At 39.6% G+C, this 26,012-nt stretch overlaps 3 protein-coding genes across 4 annotated transcripts in view; 2 read left to right on the top strand and 1 right to left on the bottom strand.

Moving 5' to 3' along the window:
• The window catches only part of thada (THADA armadillo repeat containing), a 135,652-nt gene extending 131,155 nt beyond the window's left edge, over positions 1-4,497 (bottom strand). The window contains exons 1-5 of one of the 2 annotated variants that reach the window (XM_034681583.1): positions 4,360-4,497; positions 3,600-3,684; positions 461-570; positions 248-378; positions 12-160 (exon numbers count right to left, since the gene is read on the bottom strand). In XM_034681583.1, the coding sequence (XP_034537474.1) occupies positions 12-160; positions 248-378; positions 461-570; positions 3,600-3,672 (463 nt within the window). In that variant the 5' untranslated portion in view covers positions 3,673-3,684; positions 4,360-4,497. Of the gene's footprint in view, positions 1-11; positions 161-247; positions 379-460; positions 571-3,599; positions 3,685-4,125; positions 4,326-4,359 lie in introns of those variants that run through there. The other variant, XM_034681584.1, reaches the window with a different exon arrangement.
• A 2,097-nt stretch (positions 4,498-6,594) lies between these two features.
• Positions 6,595-26,012, top strand: part of plekhh2 (pleckstrin homology domain containing, family H (with MyTH4 domain) member 2) — a 44,926-nt gene continuing 25,508 nt past the window's right edge. Inside the window, exons 1-2 of the mRNA XM_034681586.1 lie at positions 6,595-6,740; positions 10,711-10,847. Of these exons, the coding sequence (XP_034537477.1) occupies positions 10,725-10,847 (123 nt within the window). The 5' untranslated portion in view covers positions 6,595-6,740; positions 10,711-10,724. The remainder of the gene's footprint in view (positions 6,741-10,710; positions 10,848-26,012) is intronic.
• Positions 22,756-25,348, top strand: LOC117811358. The gene is made up of 2 exons (XM_034681593.1): positions 22,756-23,270; positions 23,625-25,348. Exons 1-2 carry the CDS (start codon positions 22,826-22,828, stop codon positions 24,632-24,634), a joined length of 1,455 nt encoding a protein of 484 aa, XP_034537484.1. The 5' UTR covers positions 22,756-22,825; the 3' UTR covers positions 24,635-25,348.

Raw genomic sequence — 26,012 nt, 5'->3', positions numbered from 1 at the left:
CACTGACTCACCAATGACGAAGCCGTCCAGACAGGCAGTGATGGTGTCCACGATGTGAGGATGCTGGTCTGACGTCGAGGTGGACAAGCAGTCAGAGAGGCAGACGCACAAACTGTTCACAGTGCGCTCTCGAAGCCAGGCTGGCACTGAACCCAAGGCACTGAGGAAACAAACATAACCAATGCATGGCATCTGTTCATATGCTTCATTCTACTTGCAACACAAACAGTCAGATTGAGGGGGGTACCTGGCTATGGCCCGGCGTAGGGGGTTCTTGGACTGCAGGGAGGTGTACACCAGCGACAGGGTGTGCAGACAGGCCTCCAGTAGAGCACCATCAGGCTCCTCTTCATTCAGAGCCTCCAGCTGGGACCCTGCCTGGAGCAGTGTGGAGTATAATATTAATAATCAATGTACAAGATAAGTTTTTATCATTGCCTCAAATTCTTCTCAAACAAACCTTCTTAATGAGCTGGATCTGCTGCACGGGGTCTGTCAGCTCCAAACACGACTGCAGGGTCTGGGCAACATGCCGGACTCCATCTTCTCCTCCGTCCACAGAGAGAGAGGCTGGAGAGAGATAACACATATTTATGCTAATGGATGTAAACACACCTGGACTGAGGATGCTCTACACTGAAATTATTTGGTAGATTTTTCCTGGCAGGAACTTTCCACAGGGGCAAGGAACCTGTGAAACTGTGTCTTTATTGCAGGAACCAGGGTCTAAAATACAAGAGAGTCTTCTTGAAGACAGATACTCACTGAGAGGAGAAATCGGATTAGCCTATCCAAGCTGAGGCATCAGATTTTTCTCAATGCCAACCTGAGGACGTTAATAATGTTTGCTCGAGTTTGTTTCTGGTTCTGTTTGCTTGAGTTTGGTTCTGGATCTGGTTCTGTTTGCTTGAATTCGGTTCTGGTTCGGTTCTGGTACGGTTCTGTTCTGGTTCGGTTCTGGTTCAGTTCTGGTTCGGTTCTGGTCCTGTTCTGGTTTGGTTCTGGTACGGTTCTGGTATGGCTCTGGTTCTGTTCTGGTTTGGTTCTGGTCCGGTTCTGGTTCGGTTCTGGTTCGGTTCTGCTTCTGGTTCTGTTCTGGTTCTGTTCTGGTTCTGTTCTGGTATGGTTCTGGTTCTGCTCTGGTTCAGTTCTGGTTCAGTTCTGGTTTAGTTCTGGTCCGGTTCTGGTTCGGTTCTGGTACGGTTCTGGTTCAGTTCTGGTTCGGTTCTGGTCCTGTTCTGGTTTGGATCTGGTACGGTTCTGGTATGGTTCTGGTTCTGTTCTGGTTCGGTTCTGCTTTCGGTTCTGGTTCTGGTTCGGTTCTGGTTCGGTTCTGGTTGGGTTTGCTTGGGTTTGCTTGGGTTTGGTTCTGGTTCTGTTTGCACAAGTTTGGTTCTGGTTCTGTTATCTTAAGTTTAGTTCTGGTTCTAACCCTAATCCTAATCCTAACCCTAATCCTTACCCTGATCATAACCCTAACCCTAAGCACAACCCTAACCCTAATCCTCATCCTAACCCTAACCCTAATCCTTACCCTAACTCCAATCCTAACCCTAACCCTAATCACAACCCTAACCCTAATCCTAACCCTAACCCTTATCCTAACCCGAATCCAAACCCTAATCATAACCCTAATCCTAACCCTAATCCTAACCCTAACCCTAATTCTAACCCTTATCCTAACCTAACCCTAATCCTAATCTTAACCCTAACCCTAACCTTTCCTAACCCTAACCCCACCCCTAACCCTAACCCCACCCCTAACCCCAACTCCTAATCATAACCCTAACCCTAATCACAACCCTAACCCTAACCCTAATCACAACTCTAACCCTAATCACAACCATAACCCTAACCCTAATCACAACCCTAACACTAACCCTAATCCTAACTCTAACCCTAATCCTTACCCTGATCATAACCCTAACCCTAACCCTAAGCACAACCCTAACCCTAACCCCAATCACAACCCTAACCCTAATCACAACCCTAACCCTAATCCTAACTCTAACGCTAATCCTTACCCTGATCATAACCCTAACCCTAACCCTAAGCACAACCCTAACCATAATCCTAATCATAACCCTAACCATAATCCTAATCTTTACCCTAACCCTAATCCTAATCCTAACCCTAACCTTTCCTAACCCTAACCTTTCATAACCCTTACCCTAACCCTAACCCCAACTCCTAATCATAACCCTAACCACAACTCTAACCCTTACCCTAACCCCAATCACAACCCTAACCCTATGATCAGGGTAAGAATGGTTTGTAACAGAATAAATGCACAAAATTGGGCAATTATAAGTCTTCTCACAAAAACACCGTACGTAAAATGGTTTTCAACACACAAACCATTAATTTTTGCAAAGTTAAGGTAAAATACACGGCTACAAAAGATCCTAAATCAAGAGCCGTTCAGGAGTCGAAAGAGCCGGCTCTTCTTTAGGAGCCAAGTCAAAAGAGCCGGCTCTCTGAAAAGAGTCGAACTTCCCATCACTAAAGCACATGCTTACTACCATTTGCACTCTTATTTGCCCTTGGAACTATTTGTATTGTAAAACGTATCAATGTAAATACTTCAGACCTGTACCATAGTGATAAACAGATAACACTTCAATTTGAATCAAGTAAATACCACTTGTATACTTTAAAACAGAGGGTCATTTCATTCCTTGTGGACTCAACATGACAGCATTTATACTTTTCAAGTAATTGATCTTAAACACTTTCAGAAAATTAACAGTAGCAAGACTCACATATCCCTTCGAGCCACCAAATGGTATCATAACAATGGTGTATATGCTGTTTTGTAATGACACAGCACAATTTTATAATTTATTAGAAATGTATTCAAATTATTTCACGGACCCCCACGCTATGGTTCGCGGACCCCCAGGGGTCCCAGGACCCCACTTTGAGAACAACTGAGCTAGAGTACGTAATTGAGCTCTCAGCCTGCAGAGAAAGTTGTGAGGCACAGACACCCCAGCTCTCTGCCCGACTCCACTGGTCACACTATAACATAAATATAAGACTCTTTGAATCAATAGAGCACTCTACAAGGTTCATGTACCATAATACTAGACAATATACCCCCGTTTTCTGTGAATGCATGATTATGAAGTGAAGGAGAAAAGATGTGAAAAAAGTTGCGCAGTGTCGCTGTCTTTTCCAGCACAGCGTGCACTCAACTTTCAATGAATGGGGATGTGTTTTGTTAATCGAGTCAGGTCGCACGCAGCCATGTTGGAATAATTTTCCAGGACTATATGTGATTTTCCAGGACATTAAGAGGTCTAAATGGGACTTTATATATTTCGGGAGCACCAGCAGGATACATTGAATGTCTTTCTTCTCTTGTTTACTGTAATTAGTTTGCTAATGTGTAAAATACATGAATTCTTGTAACCAAACGCCTGTCTTTATTAATTCATATTTAGTGCATATGTGTTTGTGCCACATTTGACCAACTTGCTACTGTGAATTTGTTTGTGTGTACACTGAGAGTAAAACCAGAGTTGAAATCCTTCAAAGTGTCCTCGTACTTGGCTAACCAAAGTGACTCTGATTTTGATTGTGGTTTTGAACATTACCTATCAGCAGGTGTAGTTTCTGCTCATCCAGAACCACAGCCTCCACTTTGGCTGTTTTCTTCTTCACCACCATGACTCTTCCTCTCTGTCAGGAGCACCAACAGTTCAACCATTAACATGACTGATCATACATTTACAATATATCTGGAACATCAAAAATCATGGGCTGCCCTCTCCCATCCCTGGATGAACTTCATAGCGCATGGTGCCTCAAGAAAGCAAGACACATGCTTAGGGACCAATTTTTTATAAATGTTTATTCATTTATGTTTGTCCATTGTTTTTATGATGTACTCTTTTATTTCACTGCTGTTCTTTTATGCATCTTCTGCACTGAAAGGGGTTGCACCTCAATTTCGTTGTTCTATGACAATAAAGATATATTCTATTATCTTATTCTCCTATTTGACACAAAATACAAAGCTGCAAAGTGTTCCCTTTGAATGATGGAATCACTGGATACTTGCACAGTGTTGTCTTTTCTTAACGTTGATCACGTACACAAACATAAAGCATTCATACACACAAGATAACTTGATGCTTTCTGTCTGTTTGAGGTGAAGTCCAGGTGAAGCTTCCAGGAGAACCAACAGCGTTTATGTTGTTAGCCAACTTCTGCTAGCTGTCTGGTGCTGACTGTACGTCAACATTTAAAACACGACACAGACACAAACCGGACAGAAACTACACAACAAAGACACGCTAGTAAGGTGACGAAAAGCTGAATGAAAGTTAAAGATTAAATGAAAGCAACACTCACTTCAGTTCAGCATGTGTTATGCCTTCTTCAGCTGGAGGCTAACTGAACGGTGTGCCAAGCCCACCGTCAGAAAGCTCTCATTTCCGGTTTTACTTTTCAGAAGAAAAGACACCAACCCGTCCACAACCATGGACTGTATATAGACAGTCTATGTGCACAACCAGTTGTAGATCTATCTTCAGCTTACATTATCAAATATCATATTTATACAGTTTATTCATTATGACAAAAATGAAACTTATATTAGAGGAGATGTCGCTGTTTTTGTCAAAATAGAATAGAATAGAACAGAATGGAATAGAATAGAATAGAATAGAATAGAATAGAATAGAATAGAATAGAATAGAATAGAACAGAATGGAATAGAATAGAATAGAATGTACTTTACTCATCCCCCAAGGGTGAAATTCAGGTGTCTGTCTGTCTGCTCATCTCCCATTGGCTAGAGAGTTATGAAGCCTAATGGCTGCAGGAATGAATGATCTCCTGATGATCTCTCAGTCCTGCAGCACAGAGAGATGAGCCGTCCACTGCTGCTGTTTCTCTGGTCCACAAAGAAGTTGTGAAGTGGATGATCTGTGAAATTTAGAATGGCCTCTAGCTTCTTCTGTGTCCATCTCTCCACCACAGCCCCCAGTGAGTCCAACCTGGTTCCAGTCACAGAATATATCCTTGATAAAATAAATTCTGTCTCAGCAAGACCTAGAAAAACCTGTCCATTTATTTATCTTTGCATGACTCAGTAACTGTATCACTACTCCTTGAAACCAATCAAATAACTGCAGCTGATTCAGAACACTGCTGCTAGAGTCCCAAGATCAAGAAAGTGGATAACAGGTGGATTACATCATCCCAGTTCTGAAGTCTTTACACTGGCTCCCTAGAGAACAGACTTCAAAATATATACTTTTTTTTTTTTTTAAAGTGCTCGGTGGTTTGGGCGAAAATGTATTAATAATGTTCTGATGCACTACAAACCAGCAGACACCTGGTGTTAGGCAGTTCTGCTTTTGGTCCTCAGAGTCAGAACCAAACATGGAGAAACAGAGCTCAGTTTGATATGCTCCATACATCTAGAATGAACTCACAGAAAATTGCAGATCCACGAACACTCAGTTCATTTGAATCAAGGCTGAAGACTCACCTGTTTACAGCTGCCTTTTGTTCAAATGCGTTTGTCTGTTTTTTTGTTACTTAACTACACTGTCCTGTGAATTTTTTTATTGAAAAAAGAAGCTTCCTTCTAATGTAATAATTTTTTTGTTGTTTATTTTGCTCTTTTTCGTGAAACTAATGTCTTGTGTAAATAACCTTAAATAGTCTCATTGCTAAAATGTCTTATACAAATATTCTTGCCTTGTGTTCTTGTTGTGGATTATATTATACAATTACAAAAGATGCATCCTGTTTAAATATTTTTGTCCACAACATACATCCATTCTTAACACTTTATAATTACCCTGAACTTTATTATGTGCAATAGTTTTGCTTCAAACCGTGTGTGTCTTACCATTGTGTGACATTTTGTCATTTACTGCATGCAATTATCCATCCATAATCATGTCTGTTACAGAAAGGTGCTCAGAAAAGTGTTACTTTGTTAAACTGTAAACATTGCTCTTGATAAAATGCACCAAATTAAAGCAGGCAGCATACCTTACCGATGAAAGTGGAGAAAAGTTACTGTTACAATTTTGATAAAGTGTTCAGAATAATTAAAAATGATCTTCTCCTCCGTAATACTGACTCACTCCCACATTTTAAATCCAAACTCAAAACTCATCGGTTTATTATTATTATTATTATTATTATTATTATTATTATTATTATTATTATTATTATCTTTTTAAATATTGTAGACATGTCAAGAATTGTATTCAAACACAGCGGTATTTTACACAAAATAAACCTTGACCTTTCTTTGCGGATTTGCATGTTGTTACCATAGACTGTAAAAAATAGGTTGTTACATTTTCTTTTGAAGCCACACTTGTTCCGTTGCCTGTGTTGTTCTCGTGCACTTCACACACCCAAGGTCCATGCTGCACTTTGTGACGTCACTTCCGACAAACTGGTACTGCTCGCCCTCAGTCCATAAAATAGCGCTCCTTCTTTTTATTGGCTTACATCGTCCGTCACTCAAATACAGTTCACAAACTATCAAACATCTGATTGGACGCGTTGTTTTTAAGCCACGCCCCCTGGATCTATCCCGTCTTCAACTTTTGCCTGAGAGCTGGAATGAAATACTCTGGCAAAGAGAGAAACTCACCGATTATCTGCTGATGACTTTGGACATTTAACTAACTAACTTATAAACGCGGGGGTCGACATGACGTGAGGGTCCTTCCTTAGTTTCTATCCGTGAAATATCTTTAAAGGTAAGCTGACAACTTAGATGAAAATGTTTTTTTTAATTAAAAAGGAAACAGCAGAGAAACTTACTAACACCTCTTTAGTTTGAGGGGTTTTTAAAGATGGCTTAAACTATTGTTTTTCATTCATTTTGATTGAATCAACAGAAAAGTAAACAGATGTAATGTTGTGTTTCTCTTTTATCAAATTCCCTGTCAAAAAGTAGAGTTAGCTGTGCTGGTAGAATAACTTTCTTTCCACTTATGCTTTAATTGTATACGAATTGCGATGTGATTTTTTTCTTTTGTGGTTTATAGCTTATTAATTCTAAAATATAGATGCAGTTATCTATTTTCAATGCCTAGCCTAATTAAACTTTAGGAATTGTTACTAAGATAACATTTAACAGAGAACCAAACTACCCAGATAGTTTGTTGTTTGTTGCAAACTTTTGTCCCCTAGTTGGGATTTTTACATTTACTGTAAATAGAATATATATATATTTCAGTGTGAAAACTACAAAACATCTCAGCTATAGTAGTAATAAATGCCTATGTACACAAATACCATTGGATAAGTACAGTAATCTTAAGTAAAGGACAGCCCTGGTTTGATTTGATCCACCTCTTAACCTTTGTTGTAAAAGATTTTACATCTGGACTCAATTTGTTTAAAGTTCAACACATCATCCAGACAAAGTTTTCCTCTGTGGTTAAAACTTTCAGGACAAACAACGTGACTGACAAAGTTAAGTGCAAGTTTACTTAGTTCGTCATAAAATGAAAAGAGGAGGGTCTCTGTACATTGTAACTCTGTGTTGTATTGTAGTGTAAGGGTAAGTAGTGTGGAATGTACAGCTCGAAGTGGACATCAGAAGTGGTCCACAGTAAAGCAGAGGGAAACACTCACACAGCAGATCATGCTCTCTTTACTCTGACTCATTCAACAGGAAGTGAGAGAGAAAGATAATCACAGAGACAAAAAGAAAGTCAGAGTCAGGGTTCGGGGGGTTAAACGGCCTTTAATGTTTTCCAACAACCATATCCTTTCATCATCACTGAAGAATGACGCTGACTGAGAGGAGAGGGAGCTGTTTGTGTCTTACATTAAAGGAAATTAACTAATATTACAGTCAAAATTAAAGAGATAATTTGTTTAGGCTAGTTAAGGTTTGAAATGTAAATCTCATCTTTCCTATTTGTGTTGTTGTTCTGATGTATGAGAGCTCTTTTCTCTGCTCCCCTGCGTCAGTGTTCACCACAGAAAACAGTCAACAAAAATCATCCAGTTAAACCCAGTTTACAGCCTCCTCCACATGTTTCAGTCTCTTTGTGAGCGGTTCAGGCTGTTAATGAGGGGTTATAACTCAGAGGAGAAACCAGACTTTCTATCCTCTTCCTTCTCCTCCTTTTGCTGCTCTCATCCATCAGAGATCCTCATCATTGTCTCTGTCTCTTTTATTACTGCCTGTTTTCCTCTTTGGCTTGTCTGGAAAACTTGATGCGAGTCCCTCACGGGGTGGCCTGTTGAGGTGTTTTGGAGCAGCAGTGATGTTTTTAGAAGTGATATGACCGCTGACCACACCAGTGCGGCTGAGTTTGACCTGGAATATATCACGTGCTGCTGCAGGGAAGAAAAACATGCACACATTTGTTTTTATTTTGTCTGTGTGTCTCAAAATGTTTGTTTATGCATTAACTAATAGAAGATTTTCTTTAGTTATTTCTCTGAAGGAAGTAAGTAAAATGCTGACACCGCTTTTAGCACATTTTTGTATTAAGTGAGGTGCCGCATGAAATGCACTGATTGGGAGACAAAGAGGAAGAGAGTGGTTGTTGTGTGCAATTTCTTTTGACAGACGTTTTTGATTATACAAACTTGACAAATGGAGGATCAGACTTATCATGCATTACAGCAGCTTATTGTCCTATAGGGCCACCGTCACAAGTGGGGTGAGCAAGGGAGCATTTCAATCCAGGATCTGACCAATAGATATCACTAAATATTCCTGCTTCTACACGTTGTACCTTTAATGGGGGAACATATAAAAAGCAGTGGACACCAAGAACCCACTGATCTGTTTACATTCCTGTAACTTAACATTATATTACCCATGGAGTAACCAGACACCAATGCACAGGAGAATTCAATCTTACAGGTTCAGGAAAATATGTCAATGTTCAGGCCAGTGCATGTTCTTTGGTGTTCATTCAGCTAACTTGCTGCAAACAAACACAGAGTGATTATGTTTGTGCGTCTCTGTTCTGTGTTGTCCTGGTAAAAACATTAACTCTCCTCAGTGCCAGCTCTGCCTTCTCCACCCACCGCTATAAAGACATAGGTACACAATGATTCCAAAAAGCCTCATTCCTTTCACGTAAAAGCATACAAATAAATAAACTTTCATGATAACAATATTAATATTATCAAACATAATCAGCTATATTTCTTAAAGGAAAAGACAGATAACATTTCCAACTGAAATACATTTATCCCAGATATCAAATCTTTTACAACAAAAGCACTGCAGGTCAGGCCGTAGGGGAGAACAGGGTTGGTTGTCACACGGGTTGGTTGGCACACTCGTTATATCTCGCCACCAGAGGCGCTGTCTCTCAAATTGGGGTATGGACATTTCCAGAATTAGGTTCAGAGCTCACCTACATAGTCTTCTCTGGAGGAAGACAGCTGAACTTGACGGGAGAGGACTTTTTGTGTTTTTCATGTCAGATGTAAATATTCAGCTCCTCAGTATTTTTCTTCTAGGCTTTTAAACGATGGGTTTATAACAAAACAATTGTTACCCTTACAAAGTGTGAGGGGAAATCTATAGTTTAGATTTTTATTAGCTAGCTAAATAGTTGTTAGATGGTTGTTAGCCTTTGATGCTAGCAAAAAATTCCAGTTGGGGTTGGTCGTCACATTCTCTTTGTGGTTGGTCGTCACATGTAACAACCAATCCCTATGCTGGCAAAATCATGCATGGTGAAATGAGTTAGAGTGCGCAGACCCTACCTTTGCCATCACTGTAACTCAGACAGTGACTGCATGTAGCCTAGTTAAGTAAGCCATTATTGTTAGGCCTATTTGTTTTGTTCTTTATGTTGTTATATAGGCTGGCCTAAAGATGTGTTTCCTGTTCATGTTCCTTGCTCATTTTATGTTAAAATGCATTAAGTTATGTAGGCCTATCACTTGTCAGTGCTATTAAACTTTCAAGTTTAGTTCTGCCTTCTTGCCTTTTTTAAAAGATTTTTCCCATTAAAATACCAATGTGACAACCAACCCCATAGTGTGTGACAACCAACCCCATAGTGTGTGACAACCATCCCGGTGATGGGGTTGGTTGTCACAATGTGTCAGAGTGTCTTTGATAGTTAATTGTCTCTTTGTTACAATGAGTTGGAAAATGAGAGGGATACACATTTCAAGCCAACACCTTAAGCTTCCATTTAATGTAGGACAGACTATTGAAAGATGTTTTAATGATGAGTAATCATCAAAACAGTAAAAAGTGTGACATCCAAACCCGTTCTCCCCTACTCATTTTCAGTTTGAAACATTTTAGAACCAATTTAACTTGCTGTATATCATTTATGCATTGCTCTGTTGTTGTATATGATCCTGAACACATTTTACAAAGCATATAGATATGTGAAAACTGAATACCTGCAACTTTTAGTGTGAAAACTGATGAACCTGTCATTGCTAAATATCTGCAAACATTAAACAGATACTTCAGTCATCACCACCAAAGTGCCCTAGAGCAAGACACTGACAAAACTGGCTCCAAGGCCAGCTGACCCTGATCTCTCACCTCCTGTGAAGAGAGACATTGAAGAATATTTCCCCACAGAAAACAGGCAGAAGAATCATGTACATGTCTGTGTGTGTGTGTGTGTGTGTGTGTGTGTGTGTGTGTGTGTGTGTGTGTGTGTGTGTGTGTGTGTGTGTGTGTGTGTGTGTGTGTATGTGTATGTGTGTGTGTGTTTTCAGAGGGGTGAGGCAGCATGGCGGAAGGGGAAGAGGCCATGAGCCAGGAGGACTGGAAGGAGAAGTGTTTGGTCCTGGAGGCTCTCCTCATGAAGTTCAGAGTTCAGATCATCAAGATTAGAGAACTCACCGCTGACAAGGTACGTGAGAGGAAACCTCAATCTGTAAATCTGCTCCTAGCAAAGTCATCATTTCATTATCCATGAAGAAGTTGGTGAACACACACTTGAGAAAGTGCTCAGTAGGACTATTACAGACACAGTAACACAAACTAACTGATCATGGCAGCAGTAGACCATCAACTCCTTTGCTTTGTGAGTGTGAGTTAGCGTTTTGTCAGTGGATTTCGGTGGCTATGAAGAGGGTTATGTAAAACTGGTTTAGTTTGAATTTTCTCTGTAATGATGGAGACAGTGGACACTGATGTTCAGTGCACAGACTTGGACTATTTTCTACCCATGTTCATGTTGCAATCATTGAAGCCTGTTTTGCAGCTGAGGGTTGAAGCAGTCTGCAGAAGTGATTCTAAAACATTTTGTACCATTTCATTATTTAGACCCTAATTTTAAAACTAGTTTCTGTCCTGATGAGACCATATCTCTGTACACATTACGATTCCACTGAAATTAAGTTCTGCAACTCTAAATACGCTCACACTCAGACCTGTACACACCAAGCAGCAACCTCTGGTCCTAAAATAAAAGCTAATGCTGAAGTGCTAAAAACTAGAGTTCATCGAACATCAGCTTGAGGATGACCCCTGAGACCACATACACACTCATTCAAAATAGACGATCTTTACAGCAATAATAAACACGTTTACAATCTGGTTCAAAAAACAGTTAAGGTCTGAATAGCTTATTTCTCTATCGGCACAAACTTTAGAGGTGGTATAACTCTATTTTTGAAGATATTAGACTTACATGTTTTCCCTGAAGAAGGGCATGACTGACTTCATTGACAGCTGAACAACTAGTAGCTGTTAGCAAAGAGGGTAAAGAGCCCGCCTCAACTCCACATCTTTGCGTCGTACCAGATCAACCGAAATTAGGTTGAGTCAGCATTTCAATATGACAACGGCCGACGATAGGCTTCAAAACAGCGCTTCAGAAACAAATGGGTGACATCACAGAGATTACGTCCATTAATATACAGTCTATGGTACACACATGTCAAATCCCTGATCACTGCATGTACTCGTGTGTACTGGGAAGTCAAGTGACTGTTTTTGTCAATGGTTCTCTTTGGCTTTTTACATCGCAGCCATTACAGCCTGTTTTGTGGCTTGTAGCTGAGGTGCTCTACTGAGAAGATTAAGAAATATTTAGTTTTTATTAGTCATTTAGATCGTAAAACGTTTTAAACTGGGGCACAGGTTTAGAAACACCAAAATCCCCCTTTCAGTTCAGCTCATCAGATGTGACGTATGAGCTGTATAATGTGCAGCAGAGACTTCCACATGTGCTACGTGAGCTATAAAAACCTACCAAAGCCAGACTCTGCCAAGACTTTCGAGGAGTTTGTTTTGCTGTCCAGCTGAGCTGACTGACTCTGTAATTGACTGGAGCTGGGTCAATCCCATGATGCAGTGCGTGGCAGAGCCCTGTGGTCAGACTGCTGTTTACATTAGCTCTCTAATCAGCCTCCCTGGAGAGCGGCTTCAGATCTAGGCCACTGAACAGTTTGGGCCGGCCCCGCTCGGGCCAGCTGGGAGGGACGGGCTGCTCCGCACCCACCAGACACACCACAGAGCTCTGTTTGAGGGCGTACTTATGAGGTCCGCATGTAGGGTATTTTTTAACATCATTTTTGGTGAAAGGCTAAAAAATTAAATATATGCAGTATCTTTTTTATGGCACTGACTGTTTATTTGCTTGTTAGGCTAATGCTAAGTCACCAACCTGTTCTTCAGTTCAGTCCTGACTAATTAAGACCTTACAGCTTGGTCAGCGTTCCTTCTTTATACAGAAAAAATGCTTTAAAGTTGAATCCTTGACAACCAACGCCCTTCTGGTTCTAATTTGGTTTCCTAATTCAGAACTATTTCATACCTCTGATGGTATTGCCTGTAATGAAACAGCTGATGGACAAAATCCTCCAATTTGGCAGTAGAAGTAAGAGTCGGCTATCTTTCCAGACTGGTGTGATCATGATAACAGGAATAGCAACCAAATGCAGATAATGGATGCAGGATATTTTTTGTGCCTCTAGTGTTTCAACCTGAAGCAACACTCAGCACAAAGTAATATTAGAGAATGAAAATAAAATGACAAATTAATGCAGGAGTAGACTGATAAATCCAAAAAGAACACAAACAAACCACCTGATCCAGACGGGTAGATCAACAACTCCTGTGTTCTGTGAGGTAAATGAAGTTTGGCATCTCTGAAAAGTAATAAAACAGCTGTCTCTGGTTTAGAGAACATCCTTGTCTTTTCCAAAATGATCTCTCTCTGTTGGGATCTTTCCTATAATGGTCTTTTACACTTAGGATAACAATCAAGATCAAGCATTACGTTGCAACCATTACAGCCTGTTTCACTGCGGCAGCCCGAAGATGTCTAATTGGCCTAATTCAAAAACATTTGTCCTTTGTTATCATTACAACCCTGTCTTGGGAAATAAGACCCATGTTTGGAAATAAAATAATTAAACTTTAACCATGTTCAAAACATTTTCTGCTCAGGATCATACAGTACAGCATTTTACTAAGAATATCACATCGTCTGTTTGCACAAGTCCTACTCTAGTCTTGTATAATTATCTCCCTCTCTCTAAGTGATGTTTGCTCAGCGTTTGTGTTGTAAATTACAGGTCAGTTTCTTATTTTGTAATTTGTGCCAGCTTAAATTTCAACTTGTTGGTTTGGTTAAGCTGTTTTTAAACCAAGGTTAACTACTTGTAGCTTTAAACTGTCTGCTCGCTACACTGTGATATGTTGTGGGTGTGTTTGTTGTAAATCTGATGAAGAATGGCACTAATCTTCTCATCTTTACCACACACTGACTTGGTTCCCAGGAGTTCAGCCAGAGTTTACGAGATTTTCTCTACAAGATTTAGCAAGAAATATACTTTTGAAAGGACATATTATAACCTTATATTCATCACCTTTAGGGATGTGATGATATCAAAATCTCCCTATATGACAATACCTCGATAACTGGTGAGTGAGATTCACTTTGCTAGCTCAGGCTCTGTGTTACTTTGGCCTTTTTTCTCTTTGTAGAGAGCTGATGCTGATTGTTTCTAGATTTATTGAAAGTTGTACAGCCACATGCATCCCTTGAAAATGTCTTTTGATGATCATTAAAATATGAGGATATTTTGATATTTTAATAAAAAACTAAACTAGGACGGATTTCCAAGGACTCCTGTGTTTCAACAGCTGTAGTAAACTCAACAACCACTGAAACGTTCAGCTGAAGTTCGCCAGTTTGCAGAGTCACCTTTAAAACCATAACACGAGGAGCTGGTAGATGCCTTCACGGTAGGCTCTGAGAAAATGTTATTGTGGATGGCGGTTGAAATAAATACACTGCAGTTACTCCAATCAGAAACATTAGCATTGCAGGCCGTGTCCCCAAAGTTCCTGGAACTTTGGAAAGTACTAACCCTGAAGCAGGGGCATCTCAGGCGGAAGATTAACTGACCCAGAACTAAATTTAGACCCTGGTTCCTGCTATGGAAATGCGCAAAATCCCTAGTTCCTGGGGAAAGTTCCTGCGGTCCAAAAAAACACCTTGACAAGCATATCCATTTCCAGCATAGCATAGCATAGCATTTTCAGTATGGCGACCACCATGGTTGGGCCAATGCTCTCTAGAATTCAATGGGTAATATCACTAAGACTGTGTCTGCGGTTTGTACAGTCTGTTGTCAACACTTAGTCAACTGATAATTAACAATGAGTGTTGATAAAACTAAACATATATAAAGATTGCAGTACATACATTTCATCATGACATAGCTACTTGTTACCCTGTCAAATAATTTGGTGCATGACATGTTTTCATTCGACAACAAATTAGCTTCTTGGCAAAGGAGAAGAAGATTTGACTTTAGACACACATTCAATCCTTCATATTTGTGGAATTAAATCAAACTTTTTCATCGGGTCTGGTTACAGTAACTAAAATACATAACATACTATCTGATACCATCTAATCACTTATTTATCCTTATAAGAGGAAAACAGTGTGCACAGAAACAAAACTAACCCTCAGGGGGTGGAGTGGCATGTTGTGGTTTTCTTCCTCTGGCTAATTCCACGTTTGGAAAGAAACAAAACATCTTCCTATGTGGTGGGCGGGGTTATTGGACATGTGAACCAATCATGTGTCAGATCAGTCCCAGACAATAAAAACGTCTTAATTATGGGATGATTTATTCCAGTATTGTATTCCAAAACACACATACTTTACTTATGAGTACCCCTGCTACACACTTGCAACCACTTCACTTCACTTTTATATCTCCACATCCCACAAACAAACTAAATGTATCCCTCTTTTTGTCCCCAGTTTTCATAAAGTTTATGAGAATAATTAAAAGTTTCAGCTCTAGTCAGTCAGTGTTGAAGAACCTATTAGTCCTAACTGAATGTATCTGACTTTAAAGCTGTATAATTTGTAGGGCAGGACTACCAGCCGTCCACAGAAAGAAGCTTTGTGAGCTGGCTGTTTGGCTGCGGATGGAGGGATGGAGGGATAGGGAGGAGAGGTGTGTGTGTTGGGGGTGGATGGAGTTCAGGGGGAGGTTGGCCACAGAGAGCCAGTTGTGGAATTCCAGGAATGAAAGCAGAGTTTGGATCTCTGGAGGGAATCAGCTGCAAAGGTGATGGGGTGATTTTCAGAGGTCACGTGTGAGGTTTGTTTGTGTGCTTGAGAAGAACTAATTTGTGTAAGTGTATTTAACAGAGCAGGAGTACGACTCTGAACCTGAGGGACTGCATAAAAACAAGTTATTTCTTGTGGGGGCGGAACTTTACATCCTGCCTCTCACAGAGTGTTGAGTGTGTGATGTGCGTTCTTGTCAGCTCACACTGGATCAACTCTTTGGATAAACACCAAAACTGTAACCCATTGTGTTTTATGAAGCTAATCTTTGTCTTAATCTGCAGATTAAAGATCTCAACCTGATTTTCACTTCAAACAGAAATTATTTTTGTGTTAGTTTATGATCATCCATTTATCCATGCTCTCTGTTTTGGTTCAGTGTAACCTTACAGCTGGCACACAGGGGGGTATTCCCTTATCAATGTAGAGGGTCTAAAGAGTAAGACTACAGCCCAAATCAGGATCTTTTCCTGACCTGAACCAAACCAAACTGGGAAGTTCAGTTCATTTGAGATGGGAACACACACCCATCCCTGTTCATGCTAAATATAAGCCACAGCAGGCTCTCATAAACAGCAGAGGATCATCAGCATCAGACATGACTTTATGAGCTTTTATAGCTTGTTATGTCTGGTGTGTGTGTGTGTGTGTGTGTGTGTGTGTGTGTGTGTGTGTGTGTGTGTGTGTGTGTGTGTGTGTGTGTGTGTGTGTGCGTGTGCGTGCGTGTGCGTGTGTGCGTGCGTGCGTGTGCGTGTATATGTGTATGTGTGTTTGCAGTATACATACTCTGTAATTAACATGCTGCACTCTGCCAGATGCTATATCTGTAAAAGAGAGGCATGTGGTTTGTTTTTTGAGGTGTAGCAGAGGATCCATATAGACTGGTGTGTGCATGTGCGTGTGCGTGTGTGTGTGTGTGTGTGTGTGTGTGTGTGTGTGTGTGTGTGTGTGTGTGTGTGTGTGTGTGTGTGTGTCTGTGTGTGTGTTTGTGTGTTTGTGTGTGTGTTGACTTCTTTATGTACGTTTTTGACTTGAGTTTCTTTGGTAAAAAGATTGAAGCAGCAGTGATTTGTGCATATATTTGAAGTTTGTATGATTGAAAAAAATGCAGAAATAGATAACAGATGCACCCCCACTAAAAGGGAATTCTTGAGTCCAGGACAGATCTTGAAGGGGGAAACACAGACTTCTAAAATGATATCTGGCGTATTGAGTGTTTTTCACTTGAAAAAAAATATGGATAAGTCATCAGATTACTCTACAAAGGACCTCAGTGTGCTGCTTTTGAAAGAAATCGCATTATTCGATAATATTTCACATTATTAAACACTATCAATGTGTTAGAGCCTACCAGCATCTGCTCAGCTGTGATGCTCTGCTGTCAATCATATGACCTAAAACACTTCATGATGTCACTTTATTTCATTCACCAGTTTCTAGTTCTCCAAATGTTGTAGGTTTCACGTATGGAGAAAGTAGGAAGAAGAGGACTCAAAAATGCTGATTAGAAAATAAAGAATTTAATAACAAAACTTACTTTAGAACAAAAACACGGGAAACACAGTAACTGCTCGAACACAGAAGCACGTGGACTAAGGCACATGCGGCTGGGTAGACACACAATGATCTGACAAGAGACAGGGGAAGCAGAGGAACTAAATACAGAGTAATTAACACAGGTGTGGAGCACAGGACACAGGTGAAACTAATGAAGTTAATCAAAGAGGGAAACACAAGAGCAGAAAGTAACTAACCTGGAAACACAAGGGATTCAGAACTACAAAACAGAGAAAGTACAAAAAGAGACATGGATCACAAAACACACAAGGGACACAAAGGATAACTGATACTGAATAAACACAGGAGAAACCAAGGCATGAAACACGTGGAAAAACTGAACGAAACATCAACTCATGACAGTAGACACACATACAGACCGCTAACTTCCCCACCACTGTCAAGTCTACACCTGTAGTCGTGCAGTTTAGTGTTGTGAAAATCACGTACAGAATTAGATGATTTAACTCAAAGTTACTCTCACAGGACTGGTGATGCACATTATGCATAACTTTAAACATTGTCATAGATTATTGATTACATGTTAGCAAGTCAATGATGTGCATTAGTAACGTTTATGAAGTAACGTGTTGTACCACCCACACTCCCTTCCCATAGTTTATCGAAGACAGTCTGTTTCTCTAGTCTCCATTCGGGTATCAGAGTCTCTGTCAGAGGGCTGGGTCCAGTGTGGTTAGGGTTAAAAGCGGGATTTGATTTGAAGGCAGAAAACAGACTTCAGTCTAGATCCAAAAAATAAAAAGTATAATTGTATTATTAAAATGTGATTGTTTCGAAGTACAAAAACACTCTACCTTAATTACATTATCATTGAATCAAAAAATATTGCAATATCAGTTTGTTATAATATTGTGCAGCCCTATTCTGCTGTGTAATATGAAAACCACATTAAAAAGCAAATATTCATAAGAATGTTTCTATCTTGACCTGAATGCAGCTTTTTTATGAATCTGCGTCATGATGTAGTTTATTCAGCAATCCTCCCACCAGTGTATTTTAAGTAAATCACAGTACATCAGTTTATTTTGGGTTCACAGTGACATAGTAAGACAGATTTCAGCTGACATGTGACCTGTTAGAGACAGTGAAACTTCAGCTCAGAGAGATGGACAGATGCTCCACAGCAGAAACAGAACGCAAGTAGTTTGTGTCTATCTGAGAAATGCTTGTACTGATCTTAGCTTACAGGTTATCAAACTGTACACTGGTTAGGCTCAAGTAGCTATAAGCAGCAGAAAAGTTAATCCAGACACAGTTCTTGGAGAAGGAGGGGAAGTTAACCCAGCTCCGTGCTCCTCTGAATGAGGTTGTGAATCGAGAGATGACAGTGTTTGGATTTCTGACGTATCTGAAGGAGAGGTATTTGCTGATTGTGCTGAACTAACATGGTGTTAGACAAATAATCCTGATGTCAATCTTGCATGAGTAATGTTGTTTGTTTTCATGTGAAGATAACTTTAGAATATAAACCATTCAGCCCAGTTTTACAATCAGATTAACAACATGCTTTCAGATTTTAATATATTTGCTCACAGATGTGGAAGCACTCAGATTCCTCGGCCACAAATACACCCACAGAAGATGTATATAACTGTTTGACCAAACCCAGGCTGTAATGTCAGACAGGACTTTATAAGGGCCGTGCTTCCTCTGTGGTTGGAGCAGGTTGTGCGGTGGAAACACTGAGTGGCTCTTGCAGGGTGTGGCTGTTTCTGGACCAGGCTGAGTCCACTTCTTCTGGTCTCTTGAAGTGAACGGCAGCAGAGGAAACCTGGAGTGCTGCCATGCCAGTCTGCACCGGCTGCATCCACCCTACAGCAGCTAAAAACAGATCCTTTTCGTCACGGCAGTGTACATTAAAAACAGGAGCTGCATTTACTGCATCTGAGTGTTAATTTGTTCCTTCTTACATCATGTAACAGAGCCACTGCATACGACAAACATGGGGAAAATAACCGTTAGTCTGACATGTTTGTTGGCTGTCAGTCTTTTCTACCCTTTGAACTATTCTGTCGGTCAAATAGCTAAAAAAAATGAAGGACTGTGACGGATTTGAGTGAAAGACTGTAAGAAAAATCTTTGTGTTGAGACCATTGAATCCACTTTACTCAAGATGCCTTAAGAAGTCTTTGTTCTTTGTTTTTGGTACCAATCCTGATTTATATAATTTTATATTTCTGATCTACACATTATGATACTTACATATTTATAAAGATATTTTCCTTGATAAAACCGCCACATGATACTCACATCTGAGTTATAAAAGTCATACTCATTTAATTGACAATGAAGAGCTCTCCATTGAAACAGATCTATATAACCTGCTTTTAATCCGCTCCTTAATCTTTTTTATTTTTCACTAAATAAAGTAAATTATTTAAGTACCCAGCTGTGTTTAATACTTGATTCTGAATGACCAGTCCCCCTTGACAATGGTTATTAATTCTGAATAGCAAAGGTGACACCAGGGACAACCTGATCACAAACATCACACATATCAGGTCAATCCACGTAAAGGAGTTATGGCAAATAGAGTCTACTGTTTATGGTTTCACTTCTTCCTGTTGACAGTGGGACAAAAAACATTACTTTCTGAGAGCATCGATAACAACATGGAGGAAATGTCTGATATTACTGTCAATAAAAATTGGAGAGCACAGAGGAGAGAGCATGGAGGGAAAAAAAGATGAGAAGTGGGAAAATTCAAGCAGAAATTAAAGAGGGATGTTATAACACACAAGGAGCTGAGTCAAAGAGATGTTGACCATGAATCAACACAGTATGGGCTTTGTGTCACAGGACTGGCTGAGTGAGAAGGTGATACCAACAGACAAGTTAGGGGGAAGAGGACCTGATAAAGTAAAAAGTCCCATATGTAGACATTACCGTGAATGAACATGTGACTTTTAATGTGATGTAGCCTATAACAGTAAAGCAGGATAATGTTAAAATGTTACGCTTATGCTAAGTTGCTCTGTTGGCTGGTAAAATAACCCTTGCCATGAAAGCGTGACCAACTGTTGAAATTGAGGGACAGCTTTTTTAGCTTCATAAATAAATATTCTTTAAATCAATAAAAGCATCTTCAGATTGATACTTAGTGTCAGCTTGTGTGTATATTTAGTCGGTAGCTGCAGAATAAGTGGGAAAATGAGTTCGGTATCACTGCTATATTAAAGTTTCAGATTGAACTGAAATTATACTTTTTTAAAGAAACAGTCTCATGTGGATCTTTGCAGTTGTTTATGCTTAGTGCTTGGCAGTGGGCAGGGCTTAGCCCTGACTCTCAATCACAGCGTCCAATGGAGTTGAGTTGGAAAAAGGATGATCACTGCATACAATGTCTGTATGAAAACTTTGGGAGTTCAATACTTTTTGAAATATGACATAAGCACAGATTGTGATACCTGGGACAATCTTGTACTTGCTGTGGCTAACAATGATCATTTATCTCAGGCCTCCACCACCTAATGTATGCTCCATGTATGTCCTCTTGGAAAATATTGTGACATGATAAAAAATTTCATACTATATTGTTCAACAGTTTTTTCCTTTATATTTAAGCTGGTTCCATCATGACAGAGGAAGCAAAATGACATTATGGCCATGTAATGGTTCTATAACAATGCACAGGTAGCTGAAAGTAATATAAGACAATGTTAAAACTAAAACTACATCAAACAGTTTTGATGAAGGTGAAATATGTGAAAACTACAGTTTTTGCTTCCTGTTCAAAAAACAGTCAGTTGTAGCTTCACTTGATCCTCTGCTGTGTTGTTTCTTCACGGGGGTTGTTAAAAGTTCCTCTAATCTAGCCTCATTTATGCCCGAGCAGCTAAATATCCTAACCATTGTGGTTGTAGAGTTGCTGTGTAGAGAATTTCCAGCCGCATTCCTGCATATTTCTCTCCATGAAGCTGCTGAGGTTTGAGAGACTTTCCTCAGAAGACACCGAGCTGCTTCCGCTGCTCTGATCGGAGGAATTTCAGAGGAATGTTGTTCATTAAGTCATCTCTCGCCTCTGTTACCACAGGGCTCCTCATCCTCGTGCATGTGTGCGTCTGTCTCTCTGTGTTAGTGTCAGTGTGAGCGTGTGACCTCTTTGCAGCTGCAGTTTTAACACTCTCCCACCAGGTTCCACAGGCTCTGCCCTGATCTCTGCAAACAAAGAGCTCCTTGTACCTTCATAGATGTGATTCCTCATCATTATTATGTAACAGCTTGAAGTTGCAGCTCTGCAGAAATAAAAGTCAGATTTGAGACTAAAGTGAGGCTGATGTAAACAACTGGACTCACAGTCAAGAAGAATTGGTAGCTTTCTTGCTGCAATTTATTGTGAGTTTTATAGTCAAACAGTTTTATAGTTCGCCTCACAGTTATTACAGTTAATAGTTAAGGAACTGTTGGATGGTTGTATCATGTTGTTCATTATTTGGGCTCTTACCTTCTGGCTCTGTGTCTCAAAGCCACAGAGAAGCTAGAGGTCAGTCATAGTTGGAGTTTCTGAGAGAGAGTCAATATAATGAAGTCAAAGTTAATGCTGCTGAAGTTAACAGTGTTTTCATTCATTTGAAAGATCAGGATTATATGTAAAAGTGTAGTATCCTGGAATTCCCCCCTTATGTACCACATTGTACACATTTCAGATTGCTATAGTAAAAAAATCCCTGTGGTCATCTCATCTCTCATCTATCTCAATGAATGAGATATCGAGGTTTGCAGTCTTATTTCTTACTTCTAAGTGAATCCATAAATGTCCTCTGGAAATTTTTGTTTTTCCGGAATTTATTTCTACCTTGTCCACAGGCCGCTCCTTATATTTTACTTGACTGTTGTTAGACTGTATAAATAAGGTTGTTACAGTAAAACAACTACAACGGAGCTGGATTATGGTCACAATAAGAATAAACCAAAAATGTCACTAATTCACTAAAATAAACGTGTAATTTACAAGAATAAGGTAATACATTAACAAGAGTAATGTCATACATTTATGAGAATAGAGTTGTCATATAATGAAAGAAGTCAGATTTAAACTATGGTTAATACCCCCTTCAAATTCAAATTAAACGTAGAATACAATTATTGAAAACTAGACTTTTTTTACTAATAAGTTCACAAATGTATTGTCTTGATTGTACGACCTTAATCTTGAAGTCCCACTTTTTTCTTTTATGTGTATCATTAATGGATTTGTGTTTAAATATGAAACCAAGAGTAATAAAAACAGAAACCTTTAATTTTATTAACCACTAATTATTCTTTTAATATTCGTTTCCAAACCACAAATAACTAAAACAGACTCGACTAATTTTTCAATTTTGTGCTGAAATCAATCAGATAGCACTTAAGTCCCATTGATTCCATTTGAGATACTTTTATAGTCCTTTTATGCTTCAGGCTTCATAAGCAGAATCCAAATAAGTTGGGTTTCTTTAATTTCTTATTGTTATTTTACATTATTTGACTTGTTCTGGTTCTTTTTTATTTGTTTGTTTGTTTTTATCCTATATTATCAATGGATTGTTTATTATACTGTATATTTACACGTCTATATAATCGTATTAAGGGGCACTTCCTGTGGTCTACTGGTAGGTGGCGGTGTTGCACACTAACGCTGGTTGCTCCCCGCCGTCGGACAAGAAAGAGAAGAAGAAGAAGAACCCGGAAGCAGTCGTTGTTGTGTTCCCCGGCTTCTGGTCAGCATGGCTCAAGCTACCTCTAAATGCCATTGCAGTGTGCCTCTGTGTACATCTAGCAAACGAAAACAACCTTACTTAAGTTTCCATGGCTTCCCACGTGACACCATCGAACAGAAGAAGTGGATTCAAGCAATTCGCCGAGAGGAAAGCAATGACTTCAAAATACTACGAGGGAGTACGTTCGTGTGTAGCCGACATTTCAATGAATCAGACTATTCTGAAACCAGCTTGGAAGGTGCTCGCAAGAGGCTGAAATTCAGGAAAGTCCCTAGTTGTTTTCAATGGAATAACTGGGGGGTATTTCGAGGGGAGTCTGCACATGATGGAGTGACAGAGCATTCAGATCAGGACCCTCCTCCCTACATTTCAAAGACAGAGAGCCGGAGTGAGGTCTCATTTGCAGCAACATCTGGAGGTGATCATAACTACGCCTATGTTCCTCCTATAGGTATGTTGATACGTGAGTGGATTGTGAAATATGCCCTCATTCTGTTCATGTTTTATTTGTAAGGAAGTTATATAAGTTTTTAGTTAGAGATGTTATTTTTAGTTATTTTTCTTACTGTTTGATAATGAATGCCACAATATGCACTTGTATTATAACATAATCTCAAAACAATGTATGTGAATCAAATATTGTACACATTGTTAAGTGTTAAATTATATGTGTATTCACCATTACGTGAAACATTACATAGGCTTATGTCAAGTTGTATTTATTTAATGGGTTACAGATAACATTTGTCTGGTTATGACTCACATGGTTTTAATTTATTTTCTTTCACCCTGAAATCTCAACCAGATGGACCGGAGCCTGAGTCAGTGCACATGCAGCGGTTAGAAGTAGAGGACCAGAAGCTGGAAACAGAGCTCACACTGAAAGTGGACCATTTGCTTTTCCACAAGTTTTGTGTCTCAAATGATGATATCCGCTTTTACACAAAGTTTCCTTCGAAAGAGGTTTTTCATGCTTTCTGGGAGGCTGTTCATCCATCCGCATCCACACTGATACACTGGTCCAAAGCACAGAAAAAGGGTCACATGCTTTCTTTCGCTTCACCCAGCCCACAGCACACATTGCAGTTAATTGATGAGTTTTTCCTGTACTGTTGCCATGTCGCCGCAGGCCTTAAAGAGGAGGTGCTCGCTGAGATATTTCAGGTCAGTATAAACACGGTGTACCGCATTGTTAAAACGTGGGCTAATTACCTCTACTTGATCCTTGGCTCTGTGCCCATCTGGATGAGCAGGCATCAAGTGAGCTCCACCATGCCTCTCAAATATAAACATTATAGTCCAGAAATGAGGGTGATCATTGACTGCACAGAGGTGCAATGCCAAAGCCCCTCGTCCCACTCTCTCCAGTCAGAGGTTTCCTCAAGCAACAAAGACGCTGCAACCTTCAAGGGGTTAATTGGGATTGCCCCGTGTGGCACTGTGACTTTTGTATCCAGTCTTTACACTGGCTCAATCTCAGATGAAGAGCTCACTGAACGGAGCGGACTCCTCGACTTGCTGGAGCCTGGTGATGGCTGCATGGCAGAAGGAGGGTTCACCATTGAAAAGATGCTGGCTGACTGCGGTGCAACACTTATCACGCTCCCCTCTAACACCACAGTGCCGCTAAGCGCAGAAGACGCTCTGAAAACTCAAGCCATAGCTCAGCTACGAATTCTTGTTGAAAGAGTGATCAGTAGAGTCAAAGAGTATCACATCTGGGACAACACCGTTCCTCTGACTCTGTTTGGGACAGTCAACGAGCTGTGGACCAACTGCTGCCTGATGACCAACTTCCAGGGACCACTTGATTAGAGAGGCCACAGACCTGATGCATAGAGAACTTTAGAGTAATGTGGTATGATGAAATGATACATTTATTCAGGTTTTGTACGTAAGAAAAAAATTGATAACTTTATTTCACTGGAGTATTTCTATTTAGTGCTAATTCTTTGAGCAAACAATAATCTGTTATTAATTGATTATTCAATTAAATGCCGGCTATTTATATAATTAATCAATGGCATTTAATTGTGATTGAGAAAGTAGTTGGTTGTAAAAACCATCATCAGTTGGAGCACTACTTCTACTCCACTCCAAATGCTGTTTTCATCACAAACAAGATGTTCTCATGATATGATGCAATACTGTACTATTATACAGTATTAGAGTATTGAAACTGACTTCACCATAATAACTAAATATTTTTTACACATTGAGTGATGAAAAACAGTGATTGTTTCAAATCATCACCTTTTTAATGGTCCAACTGTGCAAACAAAGTACTTTTGTTACATAATGTACATTGTTTTGATAGTGCTGCTGGACTCTAAATTTTAAAATTACAAGTTAATAATTTGAGTAATATTTCCACCACTGCCTTTAGATACACAAACAAGTTTGACTCTACGATACTTGTTTATTTTTATGAAATTTTGAATACCACAGTAACACAAATACAACCTTGTTCTAGTTACTGGACTTGTTTATGTACAGAACTTTTGTTCCTTTAATAAAACACTTAAAACCTCAAAACAGGACTCTCTGAATCCATTATGTTTGTAGGTATTCACAAATGTAGGTTAGATATACAGTAAGTTATCTGCAAAATTGTAAGAGACAAATGGTTACTAGTCTACTTACTGGTTTACAGTAACAATTATGGCTACACAATTTTATCAGAATAGTAACAAATTCACAGTATGTTATAGAAGTATTGGAAAAAGGTTGTTATAGAAGTGAGGGGAATATAATATTAAATTAATCATGCTTCCACACCTCTTACAACTTCAGATTGGTTACATACAACAAAATGATCATGAATACACAATAGCAAACTGCGTGAATGTACAATAATAACCATAACCTGTGTAAGACTTAATAGAGCCTTCTTTCACATGCGCTCCTGACAGCATTCATTTCACCATGTCCTGAAGAGGCTCTGCACAAATCCCCTGAGAGATACAAAAAAGCAGCCATGATTATAGCAATGTCATGCTTAAATATATCATTGGTTGTCATAAGGTTTTTACACACTGTTCATAAAGCTGATGCCATGTTTGCAGGGCACTTGTGCAGGCTAGAGTTTTGAAGAGCTCTGAACCAGCCTGAAAACAATCTACATTAAGGACATTTCAAAATGTCAGACAGTATGTGAGTGCATGTGTATCCTAAGAAAAAGAGAGAGAACACA

This window comes from Notolabrus celidotus, chromosome 4 (assembly GCF_009762535.1).
Source record: "Notolabrus celidotus isolate fNotCel1 chromosome 4, fNotCel1.pri, whole genome shotgun sequence".
Lineage (NCBI taxonomy): Eukaryota > Metazoa > Chordata > Actinopteri > Labriformes > Labridae > Notolabrus > Notolabrus celidotus.
Note: the sequence above shows the minus strand (reverse complement) of the source record. Positions and strands in the feature narration are given on the sequence as shown.

Excerpts from the sequence above, each read along its gene's own strand:
- LOC117811358 (XM_034681593.1), top strand. The coding sequence starts at position 22,826 with ATGGCTCAAGCTACCTCTAAATGCCATTGCAGTGTGCCTCTGTGTACA. Across the intron at positions 23,271-23,624 it reads CGCCTATGTTCCTCCTATAG|ATGGACCGGAGCCTGAGTCA; the intron begins GTATGTTGATAC and ends AATCTCAACCAG.